We start from the raw sequence: 16,273 nt of genomic DNA on the forward strand, positions 1-16,273 counted from the left end.
GTAACCTGTATCGGAGTGACGACCCGGCCAGGACTGTACGTACTCCTTGCCAATGAAACTGCCTCGGCAGCCCTATGTGCCTTTACGGCACGAAAGGAATGGAATTATTATATTAATGGTTAATTTATTTAATGGATGAAATCAACAGGATGGAAACACTGGGACGAAGCTAACGTTTTGGGCATTAACTCTTCATTGGAGGAAAAGGGGATTAACGAAGGGTTAACACCCGAAACATCAACTTGTCCTTGCTTCCCACGGTGGTTAGCATACTTCAATCGATGTCCTGTGTATTTCATCCATTGTTCTTCTATTGTTCTTCAACAGCAAGACTAGTTCGTCATTCTTGTTAACTTGTGTAGTTAACCTATTGGATAGGGGGTCTTATACCTGCTGTAGGGTTTGTTTCTACAATTAGTGTCCCAAATTGTAATGGGACCACAGAGTTTATTACACTCCGAGGAGTACTAAACTACCATTTAGGTTCCTTTGTTTGTTTGGTTTCTGCCAATTTGTGAGCTGTATCTCAGAGCTGACTGGAAGTTTTGGAATGAAATTTTGCATCAATAATGGGAATACAAAGTATGCGGAGTTGACAATTTTTTGATCTTGACCTAATTTTCAGGTCATGACCCAATTATAGACAAACTTTTTTCACCAAAACTCGACTAAGATTTGTTTGATCAGAACGGAATTGCCCTCTCTGGAAAGCCCAGAGCAAGGCACATTATCATTTCATTTACATCATACCCCTCCAGGTTAAAGGTCAATGTCAAATGGTTGTGAAAAAAAACAAAAACCTTTTTTGTCCACTCAATTTTACCAATGCGGAACCTCAAAAATCGTTTGGCCTTCCAATATATTCTTGCAACATAATAGTATATCTGCACTGAAGTTGTGCACCTGATATATGATTCGTGTTCTTGACCTACTTTGTTCTTGATCGTGACCTAGTTAACAAAACAACACATTTTTGATCATAACGTGAATAATTTTCCTCCGATTTTTCATGAAGTTTAGCTTTATGGATAGACTGTAGATGGGTACACATTTTCTTAATTTACACTCTATATCTAAATGATGAAGGTCAAGGTCATATATGGCAGTTCAAAAAGAATATGGCCGTCATTGGATCGTGGATACTGGGGGAGGCTTACCCTAAGTGATAACTTTGTGATCGTATATCTAGTTTAATTACATTTTTGCACAAATTATTATTATTATTTTTTTGCATTTTTGCACAAAATTACACAAAAATCCAAACTTCACAAAACTGTTTTAAGTGCCATGAAGTGCAACACTTAATTGATAGAATGGGACGGCCACCGGATTGGACTAAACAATTTGACCTTGGGGGGTGGGGGGAAAGTAGGGTCTTGAGGAATTGTCTTGTGACGAGCCTCATATATCGCCTTAGGGACACAACAAATCAATCTGCAAGGTATAAGGGGTGGCGGGGTAACGTGGTTGTACTTGTGCTTCTGCTTGCTGGTTAAAGGAGAAGTGGACATGATAACAGGTCCATAATCTGACAGCACAAGGTAATGTGAGTGAAAGCAATGCATCTCAAAGATAAGAACAGCTATTTGGCCATTGTACACACAAATAAATCTATAAAGGTGACACCGGTGATGTCATCTCGGACAAATGATTCTATGGAGGGGAGAAAGTGAGCTCTCGCACTTCAAAGAGAGCACAGAAAAACAAAAAAAGGCTTGCGTTCGTGATATACCAGCATTGTCCGTATGTGAACAAAAGTTCTGCAGTTTTGTGTCTGCAACAAATAATCATAATCTCTGAAATAGTTTAATGGTGTTTATTAGAATTGGACAATTATGGGTACGTCTGTTCCTCGACATGGCTTATGATATACAAGAGGTCGCAGTAGAGCTACGATGTTTCAAACCAAGACAGGGTTCCCATTTTGGATCAATCTTTTCACCTCTAATCCTCACCATTGACCTTGCTCGCTTGTTTGTCCTTTCCCAGCATGATGGAGACATCTCTGCATACACATACGAGCGTACACTTGTGATGGAGCAGCGCTCCAAGATGCTGCAGCAGATGCACCTGTCTAAAATAGAGCGTGTCATGGAGGTGAGATTGGCCAGAGTGTAGAGGGACTGAGAGATTGGGAAGTGCATTATGGGATTAGAAAAAAAGGAAATGCAAATTGAGGACAATACTACAAGACAAGGTTAGTTTTCACGGTCAGGATTTGTCATGCACTCACCCCACCCCGAGCCCCTCATGGGCACTGGTTCAAACTAATCCCTGCCCTCCCCACCTGTGTGTACCTAAAAGATGAGCTGCAGAAAAAAAACAAATAAGCGGACACATACCTAATGGTACCTTTGCTTTTATTCTTAACCAGGCATTTTAACCTATTGTTTTGCTGATTGATTTAATCTAAAGACTACCTGTTGTACTTCACAAACATTCTGCTCTATTCACTCTTTAATTTGCCTGAGGTCATCTTCCCTCTATTTCCAAGTCGACTAACATCACCTTCATCAACCGTCCTTGCTGCTTATACAAGGCGTGAGCAAAAATCACTTCCGCTTCGCTGCGAAGCTCAGTGTTGGATTTTTGGGTTTTGAAGCTCTGCTTAAAATGAGTGAAATGAAACATTTTTTTAAATTTCTAATTATTCTCACTCAGATTTCACTATCACCATCATGCATATTGTTAATTTGTTAAAATTTTCTTGATATAAGATGATTATTTGTAATACCGGCTTCCACCAGGGATGCTATACGATACACATTTACATAGAATCAGGGGTCACACCCCCCCCCACCTTGAACCCCTCCTCCAGATATGCTACCCCGACAGAAACCATACTTGGGTTTCTGTCGGCGACATGCAAAACTTGGTTGGATTTGGTTCAGTAGTTTTTCGAGTTTTTGAAACATATATAAACAAACATTCACTTTTTATAGTTTAGATTATTTTTATCTTGTAACTTGAATTTTTTTTGTAAATACCACAAATAAATGAAGGCTGAGACAGAAGAACAGCCCTTTAGCATGACATCAACACACACACACACACACATACACACACACACACACACACACACACACACACACACACACACACACACACACACACACACATACAACATCATTTTTAAACGAAGAGTATTACTGTACCATGGCAATGAAGGAAGTACATAAAACATTGAAATGAGTGGCACGTATAGAATCTGGTATGTATGAGAAATGCCATTAGATCACATTCTGTGCATGGACAGAATGTTTTGTACGTACCGCGAGTGGGGAGTCGAAGCAAGTTATCTCAGTATCTTGCTCGAGTAAAATGGCATGAAATGTGTTTATTAAACTCATAAATAGTCTGTTTTCCTTAAATCAATAAATAATTTCAGCCGACCGTGCTATTGAATGATAGTCTGTGTTGGGTACTGTGATGAAGCCTAATGACGATGATGCCATTAGCCTAATGATTGCCACATGTTGGTGTCTCACTGTTCCCCTTTAGATCCAGAGCATGACCGACGGATCACGTAATTCCATCCGGCGTAAAGGGAACACAAACCCTGCCATGGAACTCTCCTCCTGAACAGAAGCCTGCGGCTGATGAAGTAAACATTGAAGAGGTATTCAAACACCACTTCCATACAAGTCATCATAATCCCTCATTTTGTGTTCCCCCAATTTGGAAGGCATTCTCATAGAGTAACGCAGCAGCACGAACGGGTAAAATTCCCACTAAATGGGGAAAACAGTGGGATAAAAGCCGGTTCAACCCCTGCAGCTGTTCTCAAAAGTCTGTTCTGGCTCTGAGAAAAATACTAATTGTCAGTAAAATAAACAGCTTCTCACTGTTTGAGAGAACTATGTGCCCTCTCATGCTATAAGCATTCCCAATCGAGAAGCAGCTTTCCCAGCACAGGCATTTCGGGAACAATCTGGAGCACAAGGAATGTCAAGTCTCTTGCGTCTTCATGCAATGACCTCCCAGGCAAACCTTTTGAAAAGGTATGTTGGATCCACCTCAGAAGTGATACAGTAGATTTCAATGTTGTCCAGAAAATTTATGAAGGTATATCAAAGTTGAGATGGCTAATTTAAGTGAATCAAATCGTATAAAACTGAAGGTGGGAGATTCTGAGATGCTTTTGGACCCTCTTCACTTAATCTCAAGAGCACAATCATTGCTAATCTCACGTGTCCAAGGAAAGTAGAATGATTGGGTCTGATATGCGAAAAACAGAGCCGTACATGCAGGTGTCAATGATGTCACTCGCAATGAAATATGCACCTGATGGAACGGTAACACTTTGATCTGCAGGTGAATTTTCATCTTTTTGACATTTTCCCTTTTTTGTCTCCATTTTTTGTCTCATGTAATGATAATAGCTTGACACCTGGATGTCTTGGGGGGTGGGGAGGGGAGAAAGGCTGCCCTTCCACAGTTGTTTTCGTCACTTTCATTGATGCAGCACAACCATGTGTTTCCTTCAGATACAGCTGATAAAGGATGGGGAATCACCTGGGGTGACCCTCACCATGAATACACCCAAGAACACCGAGGGGAGTTCTAAAGGGGTCCAGCTGCAGTTGCCTTGGTCCGTGCCAGAGCCAAGCTCCGATCGGTCTCCCGGCAGACACACCCCCGAGGGTCTCAAACAGATCTTCGACCTAAAGCCGTAAGCCCAACTTGCAGCACACTTGAATTGAGATTTGGGGAGTCGACGTGTAATTCTGACTCAACAAATGTGGCTTGTTTGGCAACCTGTGTGTGTTGGCGGGCTATTGCAGCAACAAACAAACTTACCTGTCAATTATGCTTTACAAAAAATTGTGCAGACGCACGTGTAAATGTGAAAAGTTCCTTCAACTTTCAACTATTCCGGAATGTGGACCGACCTTCCCCAAAGGCCTCTTTGCCACATGCCTAACCATTGGCCTGGAGACCAGCATAGACCCATCCACCTAATGAATCAGCAGGCTGACAGGGTGGCCTTGAGATATGCATACTCGCCTCCAACCTGTCTAGCCTGAGTTTGAATCTTGACCCAGCTATCAACTGTCATCCCGGTGGTTCATAGGCAGGGCGATTCATCAATGTGTGCCATCCCTCGGACGGATGTTAAACTAGTTTCACGTCTGCCATTATTAGTTGGTGGACATTAAAAATCCCACATTGTCCTTCGCGAAGAATAGGCAAGCTATCACTGGCACCATGACAAAATTCCAAATTCCTGTCCAAACTACTGCTGGGAGAGGGATGACAAAGTCCAGCATGATCCTGGCCGAGAAATTGCTTTGGCAGAACCAACACTCCAGCACAGAGTATGGTACATTGGATCAGGCTGGCAGAAAAATCTATAATAATAAATGTGAGTGTGAGTCACTGAATCAGTGCGTCAGTCAGTTAATCAGTCAGTCTCCTCCATTTCTCCAAAACCATGAAACCTTGCAGCCTGACACTTTGCATGCATACTAATGGCACTCCAAGGTAGTGCATAAGTGCAAATTGGGTGTTTGGGTTAATTAAAAGACCCCTTTTGAAGATAATTAAAGGCCTTATTTAATTATATCATTTATCAGGCGCATCCTTGGACACCTTGCTCTCGATGGAGTCTAAAAGTGCATCCTCGGTGACCTCGCTGGGGTCTTAATTCGCCATTTTGTTTGGCCTGCTCAGCAATGCCTTGAGTTGGAACAGGCCGCCACGGCTTGTGAACGATAAAGCGCTCAAAATGCTTGTTTTTTTTCCACTTTCCTCACTGGTATCATCGAATGCTTCAAATACATAGTTACAAATCACTGTATACATCGCATTTGTTAGTGCTATAAATTTTCAAATTAGGAGCTTGGAGCGATTCCATGCATTATATGATGCGATTTTCCATAATATACTCTCATGAACTAATTAAAGTATATCATCAAAATATAAATTCAGTTTGGAAGATCGGATCACGTGGAATGAATGACTTGAAATCTGACGATGTTAAGAAATTGTGTTGTTTTTTGAGGGTATATGCCATTGCCAACCAGTTTGCTATAGCTTGCCAAGCCAGCCATTCCTTATCAACCATTTAATTGGAGTGCTTGCTTGAGTGTTGAATCCACTTGCTGAGCACCCTACTGTCAATAGCAGTACGTTTCGTGTCCTGATGGGGATGTACAGTCAGCAGTTGCTACAAGGTAGAGGTACGTAGACAGCACACATGGACGTGGTACATCTGGGTAGATTTGGATCTGTAAAGCGACTGTCCGTGGGTGTGTGTGCACGCCTGCATGCTTGGTTATGGGCACCGTGGTGGAAAAGTTTCATCCTGTATCTTATGATGATGATGGGTGGTGCAGGTTTTAACTTTTAACCTCAGCAGCATACGAGCGATCACATTTTCCTGTCCTCATGACTGTTTCTAAAGCAATTGGTTATTTTATATTAACCGGGTGTGATTAACAAAGGTTATGTTTCTCTTTGTAAGTTTCAAAGCAAAATATATTTGACAACACCTGACATCCAAGCCGTTTGCTGGATTAACATTTTCCAAATTACACAGCCAATTTTTTTTCTACCCTTCAAATCGATTGGCAACCGTTTATAAAGATTAATGTTTTTGCACATCTCCTTGAAACGTCTATAATGTAATGTTGTGTTTATAATTTGTTTAATGAAATTCCCCCAAAGCAAGGGTGAAAGCTACTCAAGGTTTTTGGATTGTATGCAGTATATACTGTAGTCAGTAATCACACTGACTCCAACCTGCCAATTCCTGAAAAATTGTCGATATTGTCCAAGCACTAATATATAGTGTGTGCAGGCGTGCATGCATGTTGTTCATAAAGTATAACATTTTCTCTCTGCCAACTTCCCTCCCCCCACCTCTCTCTCTCCATCTCCAGACGTGTCCAGTCAGTGTTTATGTCCGGGCGGTGTTTGTTAGTCTCCGGACGTGTCCGGGCGGTGTTCGTTCGCCTCCGGACGTGTCCGGGCGGTGTTCGTTCGCCTCCGGACGTGTTCGGGCGGTGTTCGTTCGCCTCCGACGTGTCCGGGCGGTGTTCGTTCGCTTCCAGAGGTGTCCAGATGGTGTTTGTTCGTCTCGGGCGGTGTTTGTTCGTCTCGGGGCGGTGTTTGTTCGTCTCCGGGCGGTGTTTGTTCGTCTCCGGGCGTTGTTTGTTCGTCTCCGGGCGGTGTTTGTTCGTCTCCGGGCGGTGTTTGTTCGTCTCCGGGCGGTGTTTGTTCGTCTCCGGGCGGTGTTTGTTCGTCTCCGGGTGGTGTTTGTTCATCTCCAGACAGTGTTTGTTCATCTCCAGACAGTGTTTGTTCGTCTCCGGACGGTGTTTGTTCGTCTCCGGACGGTGTTTGTTCGTCTCCGGGTGGTGTTTGTTCGTCTCCGGACGCGTCCGGGCAGTGTTTGTTCGTCTCCGGGCAGTGTTTGTTCTTCTCCGGACGCGTCCGAGTGGTGTTTGTTCGTCTCCGGATGCGTCCGGGCAGTGTTTGTTCGTCTCCGGGCGGTGTTTGTTCATCTCCAGGCAGTGTTTGTTCGCCTCCGGACGTGTCCGGGCGGTGTTTGTTCGTCTCCAGGCGGTGTTTGTTCGTCTCCAGGCAGTGTTTGTTAGTCTCCGGGCGGTGTTTGTTCATCTCCAGACGGTGTTTGTTCGTCTCCGGATGCGTCCGGGCGGTGTTTGTTCGTCTCCAGACGCGTCCGGGCGGTGTTTGTTCGTCTCCGGATGCGTCCGGGCAGTGTTTGTTCATCTCCGGGTGGTGTTTGTTCGTCTCCGGACGTGTCCGAGCGGTGTTTGTTCATCTCCGGGCGGTGTTTGTTCGCCTCCGGACGTGTCCGGGCGGTGTTTGTTTATCTCCGGGTGGCGTCTGTTCGTCTCCGGGCATGTCCAGACGGGAGTTTGGCTCCGAATGCATCTTGGCAGTGTTTTCTCTGGGTGGTATTGATAGCATTACCAGTAGAAACTTGATTTCAGGCATTTTGTTTCCATCTTCACTGTTATTCGATGCAGAATTGTTTTTATGATGCACTATGAATCGTAATTAACGCTCCACTGCACGTCTGTCTTCGCTTTCCCCACCCCTACTCACTCTTCCTCCCAACCTCCTCACCCCCCCCCACCCATCTTTGCTCCTCCTCCCTACTCTCTTTCCTCCCTCTTTTTCTCACCCCTCTTAGTATTCCCATCAACAAAGTGACAGGTGGTATTTGCTGGTATTTAATAAGGGTAATCATGGGGATGGTGGCGATTCAACTTTCTTGTCGATAACATGAGCACATTACCTGTAGGGTCACTGCATCATCCCCCTTCAGTGACACGCAAAAATGTAGACACACATACACTAGGGTGTGGTAGTTTCCCACAGGGCAGGTATATGCATCTTGTGCTGTAGTAAGGTGAGCTGCGGTTTACCATTCCTTGCTTTTAGCTTTGGCCGCCAGATAGCTCTGTGAGTGAAAACAAGGCCGAGTGTTAATCCTTCCTTCTGGTACATCGCCTCTACCCTCGCCAAGACTTCCAGACTACCTTTTCATGGGACACCACGGTAACAGTGCTCTTGAGGGCAATGACTAAATGTCTGGAGGATATCAGAGTAAGCTGGTAGCCCAGAGGTGTGGTGTGCATGGTTCTCCAATGTGAGGACATGTTTTTGCACTCACCAACCCAACTAGGGCAGGTGGAGCTCTTTAGCCTTGGTAGGCTGTCCACCTCGGAGAAGGAAACTCTGATTGCAAATCCCCCTGCTGCCTTGTCGGGTATGTCTCTTCAGACAAAGGCTTGGCCCACAGCTGATACTGTGGCGGCATCAGGAAGAGAATCTGGCCACAAAAGCATGCCTCAAATATGCATTTTGGTGAAATGGGGACCTGAGTTTTGTGCTTTCCCACCTGGGTTAGTTGCCGTAGTGACACTGAGCAGTGTGGCTGTATTGTCCAGAGGGTACAGGGTGTGTGTCTTAACAGGTTGGCACTTACCGCCTGATAGTACAGGAGCCCGAACCCAGTTGTAGCATGCTGGGAGGCTGCTCTAGCAGCAGGTGAATAATACCCCGTCTGCTTTAGTGCCATGTCGCGCATGGATGGGTGTCCCTGAAGTCGGCTGGGGTGGGTCACCCACGAGGCCACTGGACTGCTGGTGTTATGGCATCAGGTCGTGTAAGCACACCGATGTCTGGGGTTGCTGTTGCTGCATATACAATGAAGGGTGGCATTTATACTCAGGTTCCCTCACTTTCCTCTTCTTTGAAATCTATGGCTGTACAAATTACAAATGAGAGCAAACCTGTCATGTACTCGACACTCACTCGGCATGACAAGATAGGTGTTAGAGTTGCTAGTCTGAATGTTGGTACTCTGCATGGTAGAGCTGGTGAGATAGTGGAAACATTGAGCCACAGAATGTATGCTGTGTGCAAGAAACAAGGTGGAGGGGAGGTGCTGTGAGAATATTCACAGGTAAAAATGATAGGTACAAATTATTTTGGATAGGTTGTGACTGGAACGGGTGGTGTTGGGATTATGGTGGCTGAGAAGTGGGTGGAGAAGGTGTTGGAGGTTAGGAGGGTAAACACAAGAGTTATAGTCCGAAAGTTGTTGTTTGATAAGTGCATATTAACAGTAGTATCAACATATGCTCCACAGATAGGATTAAGTGAGGAGGAGAATGATTTTTGGGACACACTTGTGGTGCTTGTTGTTTCAGGGATTAGTGAGAGAGAAGTTATGATTGGAGGGGATTTGAATAGACATGTTGACTACTTTCTAGTTAATGTCGCAGAGATGCTGAAGGTATTTTATTATTTTTGTATACACTGTCGAGGCTCATGAAAGCGAACATACAGAATGTAGAACAAAGGGAGCAGGAGACAAAAGGAGGGGGGGGGGGAAGAGGAAGAAAAAACAGTGGGGAACAGAGATCTGTGGGAGGAAGAGGGGTGGGGGAGGGGACACAGGGTAAGCAAGATGGACACTATAGGGACTTTCAGGAAGGAAAGCAGGAAATTTGAAGGAGGTGGGTTTGGGGTGGATTAACGGGGGTAGAAAAGATCGAGCATTTGGATGGGGGACGATAAGAGATGGTGGTGAACAACTGTTTTGAAGACCTGGAGAGAAGAATGGGATTGAAGAGTGTGTGAGAGTTTGTTCCAAAGGTGGGAAAAAAGAGGAATGAAAGAGTGATATGCTTATCAAATATCTGGTGATATTGGAGTGAATTTAATCACTAAATTGGTAAATGCAGTAATAAGGAAGACATCTGTCCCAGATGATTGGTTGAAGAGTGTAATGGTGAATATCTATAAAGGGAAGGGTGATGCCTCAGTTCGGAGCAACAACAGGGGTCTGAAGTTGCTGGACCATGGAATGAAAGTGGAAGAGAGAGAGAGTCGTGGATAAATTGATGACAGAATGTTAATATACATGAAATGCAATTTGGTTTCATGCCAGGAAGGGGCACGATGGAGGCAATTTTTATAGTTTGGCAATTACAGGAAAAATATCTGGGGAAAAATAAATAACTGTACTTTATATTTGTGGATTTGGAGAAGGCGTTCGATAGGGTGCCTCAGGAAGTGGTACAATGGTCCATGAGAAGGTTACGTGTGGAGGATTGGTTAATTAGAGTAGTCATGCCAATGATGTATGATGGCTCAAAAACCTCTGTGAGGGTAAATGGAGTGCAGAGTGAGGGTTTTGAAGTGAAAGTGGGTGTTTATCAGGGGGGTCAGTCTTGAGCCCGATCCTGTTCATCATGATTCTTGAAGCGACATCAAGGGAATTTAGAGGAGGCTCACCTTGGGAACTCCTGTATGCTGATGACCTAGTGCTGTTAGCCGACAGTGTGGGAGAGGTAATGGGTAAGTATACTGTATGGAAGGAGGGTGTGGAGGCCAGAGGACTGAAAGTGAATATGGGAAAATGAAAGTCCTGATTTCATAGTGCGGGAGAAGGAAGTGTGGAAAAAAGTGGGAGGTGGCCCTGTGCTGTCTGTAGAAAAGGTGTCGGTAGCAATTCAATATTGTGTAAATCCTATAACTGCTGTATGCACAAGAAGTGTCTGGGCATCAGGGGTACACTGCAGGTGGTACCTGACTTCAAATGTGCTGCTTGCACAGGTAAACAAGTGACTCCAGTTGGAGTCCTATTGTCAGGTCAGGCCAGATCAGATCTGTGACCTGCTACAGGTATCATGTAAACCTGTACTAACCTGTTCCATGGTCGGGTTGTCTGCGACTAAACCGTCTCCCCCACCACGTTTCCTGGTGAGGAGGGTGTTTGGATATGGACACCCAGCAGGATTAAAAACAAAGCCTGTCAAAGGGCGGAGGAGCTCCTTGTGAACCAACTGCCATCCATATCTAGTGCCCAACTGTGTCTGCGGACGTCCTCCTGCAGTTGGGTTACTTCTTATTAGGAGGTTGGTGGCAGGATTTGCACTCCGGTCACCGTAAAACCCTTCATGCCGCAAAACATTCTCAAAGCATAAAAAATATCTGAAAACCCACTCCGTGGGAGTACCTCCTGTGCAGCTTCCCTTCGCAGGGCAGCTCACCGGATGAAGGGATTGGGCCAAATCCTTCGGGATCCCCAATCTTTGATGATAGGAGGGAAACCACGAGGTAACATTCCCGGGTCAGATTGCGGGAGTGTGTCGGAGTGGTGCTGAGGTTTCGTCCACCAGACGGCGGTCTCCTTGGGTCAACCTGAGGCGGTCTCTTTGGGTGGTTGCCTGGAATGTCCTATCCCTAAGAAAGGATGATCACCTGTCTCTGTAATCTGAGCTCAAGCGTTTGGACATCGGTATTGCAGCACTCGCTAAGGTTCGGAGACCGGATTGCGGCGAGATCATGGTGGGTGGTTACATCTACTATTGGTCTGGTCGCTCTGATGGTTACCATGCCCAAGGAGTTGCTGTCGCTGTGTCTAATAAGCTGACTCCAATGATAATTGAGGTAACACTGGTCAACGAGCGTATTATGAGACTAAGGATTTGTCAATCCTTGGGTGTCATTTCCCTGGTCTCTGTTCATGCTCCGACTGAGGCGAGTGATCTCACTGTGAAGGACGCATTCTACGCCACGCTCGAGTCTGTGGTTGATCAGTGCCCCAGGCGAGATACTCTTCTTGTCTTGGGGGATTTCAATGCATCGACTGGAACTGATAGGGATGGTTATGAGACGTGTGTTGGTCCCCATGGGTCTGGAACGATGAACATGAATAGCACCAAGTTCCTTGACTTTGCAAGAAGTCATGGACTTAGGGTGGCTGGTTCATGGTTTCAGCGCCCACAAGCTCATCGCTGGACTTGGTATTCCAACGCTGGCGGTGTGGCAAAAGAGATTGACCATGTGCTCGTTGATGGTCGCTGGGGGATAATCCAGAACTGCAATGTCTACCGGAGTGCTCAATTCCTCAATACTGACCACCGGCTTGTTGAAGCAACTCTTCAGTTGCACCTTAAATCCAGGAGAATGGTATCATCCCAGCCTCGGCTGGATGCTGGCAAGCTCAAGGATGAGAGGGTAGCTGAGTTCACGAACAAGCTAAGTGCAGACTTGGGGGGTCTGGGTGCTTCGGGAGATCCTGAAGAGTTGTGGAGTGCCTTCAAGACCACCGTCCTTGATGTTGCCGGTGGATGTCTTGGAACTCACCGTCGGGCGAAGAAGAATTTTGTCTCTCAAGGGACACTGGATACCATTTACCAGAGCCGCAGGGCCAGGTTGAATCACAGAACTGAGCTGTTCAGGGAGCTGAGGCGTAAAACTGTACGTGTGCTAATGGTGGACAAGGAGGCCTATGTGCGAGGAATCTGTGAGGGAGTAGAGCATTACCTGCGGACAAGTGATTCTCATTCTGCATTCAGGGGAATTCGCGCATTGCGTTCATCCAAGCCCATCCCTCGGTGTACTGCAGTCGGAGCAGAGGGTGGTAGGCTCTTGACAGAGGAGTCCAAAGTGAAGGCCCGCTGGACCGGTTACTGTGAGCGGTTGTACCAGGCTGATCCACCAGCTGTCAACTTGGACGTCAGGGGTGTTGCATTCACTGTTGCTGACCCTCCAATCAACTGTGGTCCACCTTCGTTAGTTGAAACACAGGCTGCAGTGAACCAGTTGAAAAAGGGGTAAAGCTCCTGGGATTTGTGGCATCCATGCTGAACTTCTCAAAGCTGGAGAAAATGCTGTACTCATGTCGTTGCATGCAGTTCTGTGCTCTGCCTGGAACACAGGCATCATCCCAACTGACTGGAAGAGGGGCCATGTTGTCCCTCTCTGGAAAGGGAAGGGTGATCGCCAAGACTGCAACAACTACCTGGGTCAAAGCTAAGATTCAGGCTTTCAATGACATCTTGGATGCTGCTGTCCTGTCAGTGCCTGTTTGTGGTCATGGAGGGATTCACTTTCCTTGGCAGTGATATTCATGTCTCTGCTGGCTGTCAGTCAGAGATCAACAAATGTTTGGGTCGGGCCTGGGGAGTCATGCATTCACTGGATCATGGGGTGTGGCACTGCCGGTACCTGTGCGGGAGGACGAAAGTCCAAGTCTTCAGGTCCTTGGTGCTTCCAGTCTTGCTCTATGGATGTGAGACTTGGACTCTGACCAGGGATCTGAGATGGAGACTTAATTCCTTTGGTACCAGGTCTCTTTGGAGAATCCTTGGCTCTCGCTGGTCGGACTTTGTGTCCAACAAGCGGTTGCTGAGAGACTCAAATTAGATTAGTTACCTGCATAGTCCGTGAGCGTCAGCTGCGGCGGTATGGACATGTGGCTCATTTTCCTGACGCTGATCCTGCTCACCAGATTCTCTCAGCGAGGGAGTCTCGTGAGTGGAGGAGGCCAATGGGCCGACCATGTGCTTCGTGGTTGCAGCAGGTTGATCGGCATCTCAAGGAAATGGGGATGGGCCTGGCATCTGCCTGGGGAATGGCCAGACGGAGCCCCCTGGAGTACCGGCGGAAAGTGGACGCAGTGACGCGCTGCTCTGGCGCATGCTCCCATATCTGACCTGATCTGACCAGTTGGAGTGGAAAGGTTAGTTTATGAGGATATATCTCTGGAATATGTCGATAGATTCTGTTACCTTGGTGATACGATTCGTGCAGGTGGTTGTATGGAGGCAGCGGTGATTGCTACTAATGGAAGTGGCTGGAGGACATTTATGGAGTTGTTACCCCTATTGACATCAAAAGGGACCTCTATCCGATTAAAGGGGAAAACTTTATGCAGCTTGCGTTGGAAACATGATGTTGTTTGATAGCGAAACATGGGTGATTAAAAAGGAGTATGAACAGAGGTATGAACAAAATGAAATGAGAATGGTGAGGTGGATGTGTGATGTGACACTGAAGAATAGGAAATCAAATGTGGAATTAAGAGATATGTTAGGTATAGAAACCATTAGTGAAGTTATGCGTAGGGGTAGGTTGAGATGGTTCGGACATGTGGAAAGGATGTGGGTGGGCAGCTGTGTGAAGAGGTGCATGAATGTGAATGGAAGGAGAGCTAGAGGCCGTCCAAGGAAAACATGGGATGTGTTGCTGTGAGATGATCTTCAAGTTGAAGGCCGAACAAGAGGGCTAGCAAGGGATCGTGCAGCCTGGAAAGCAGCCATTAGGTGAACCACGGCTTCTTCATGCAAGCATGGAAACGGCTGTAAAACGATGATGATGATGATGATGACTGACACACACACACACACACACACACACACACACACACACACACACACACACACACACACACACACACACACACACACAATTCTGACAACTCTTCAACAAAAAGCTTCAATTTCTCCCTCCCAATGCTCCCATCTTTGCTCTCCCTCCCCCCCTTACCCCTACATCCTCAACCTTCCCCTCCCAACCCTAAGGAATCAATCCCCCCACCCACCCCAAACCCTCACCCTTCCAAAGCTATCCCAATTTTTCTCTCACCCTCCCAATCATAAAAGTAAACGGGAATTCCCACTTCAAAACAGTGGAATATGTAACACTTTCTGCTCCCCTGTCATCCTATCACCGACTTCACAGAAACCCATCACAGTCACCTGTTAACTCACAATTGTAAGACAAAATAGTCAAAAATAATAGAAGGACCAGTGTAACCTCCACAGTGAAAGCGCTGCTTGAAGGGAATTCTAAAGGGTTCATTCTCAAGGGTTCCTAAATTGGTGGCTGGTGTAAAAATTGTGCGTGGAGTCAGGTGAACTGTCCAACCAACGGGTGGAACTTGCACGCATGGTCAGACGGACAGCCACACACATAGCTCCTTTTGCATTATAGATTTTAATGCTCATCGCAAGTTATCCTGTGGACAGTAAGAGTGAACCACAAAGTGTTTACTGGTATCAGATGTTGATCCGGACAGGTTGGGGATAGGTAGTTGGCGCCCTCCTTTGAAGATCATTCATGAGCCAGCTGGGTTGTTCACGAGATGGCTATTCTGGTGAGATCAACTCAGGTTCGAGCTGCGAATACAAACCTAGATTTGAACCCACAATGTCACTGAGGTAGGCTGTTGTATCCATGCTGTAGACTTGTTTAGTCTCTCACCAAAAAACTCATGTTTATGCGACCCGGTGGAGTAATGTGTTTTAGCCCATTAGGGCGTTTGTTGGTTGTTGCACAGTATTATGACAGGTATTGTGTTTTGTTAAGGGACACCATACATGATAATGTGGTTTATTCCTTGATTTGGTAATCAACAACAAACTGTGTGAAACTAACCTTCCTCTCCCTTCATGTTTCTACACCTCTTAACCCCCCCCCCCCCACCTTGTACTGCCAGCGAGTGGGAGCGTTTGTAAGTGTTTACGCCATGATATCCGTGGCGATCCCCAATCTACATCATAACAATTCCTGTGCCTGGGCTAGTATTGCATGCCTGCTTCCATTCCTATAATGCTATTGCGATTATTTCATTCCTTTTTTTCACCTGCACATCAATGCGTGCAGTGTGGTTTTGCATATCATAGAACAGTATACCCCAGGAGATGTGTGGTACTAACGATACTCCTAATAAGCGTAACTCGATGCGTGTTAAGGCTCCAAAGGTTGGTTGCCTTATGATGATGATATTGGAATCGGTATTCTAACTACTTACCCCATTCTTGCAGGGATAAGTCAAACGTGCGTCGGATGCACACGGCCGTCAGACTCAACGAGGTGATCCTTGGCAAGTCACAGAACGCGAAACTGGTGCTGTTAAACATGCCTGGAGCACCGAGCACTGAAAAGGGCGAGCAGAACTGTATCCACAAACCACTGTGCTGGGAAATATTCCCATAGC

At 46.0% G+C, this 16,273-nt stretch overlaps 1 protein-coding gene across 1 annotated transcript in view; it reads left to right on the forward strand.

The window, feature by feature from the left end:
• Positions 1-16,273, forward strand: part of LOC147011494 (solute carrier family 12 member 4-like) — a 271,136-nt gene that overhangs the window by 251,868 nt on the left and 2,995 nt on the right. The window contains exons 22-28 of the mRNA XM_085858008.1: positions 1,990-2,097; positions 3,502-3,561; positions 3,882-4,001; positions 4,200-4,295; positions 4,488-4,672; positions 15,773-15,787; positions 16,101-16,234. Coding sequence (XP_085714134.1) covers positions 1,990-2,097; positions 3,502-3,561; positions 3,882-4,001; positions 4,200-4,295; positions 4,488-4,672; positions 15,773-15,787; positions 16,101-16,234 — 718 coding nt within the window. The remainder of the gene's footprint in view (positions 1-1,989; positions 2,098-3,501; positions 3,562-3,881; positions 4,002-4,199; positions 4,296-4,487; positions 4,673-15,772; positions 15,788-16,100; positions 16,235-16,273) is intronic.

Source organism: Eptatretus burgeri, chromosome 15 (assembly GCF_056783735.1).
Source record: "Eptatretus burgeri isolate ZD-2024b chromosome 15, Ebu_testis_v1, whole genome shotgun sequence".
In the NCBI taxonomy this organism is placed as follows: domain Eukaryota; kingdom Metazoa; phylum Chordata; class Myxini; order Myxiniformes; family Myxinidae; genus Eptatretus; species Eptatretus burgeri.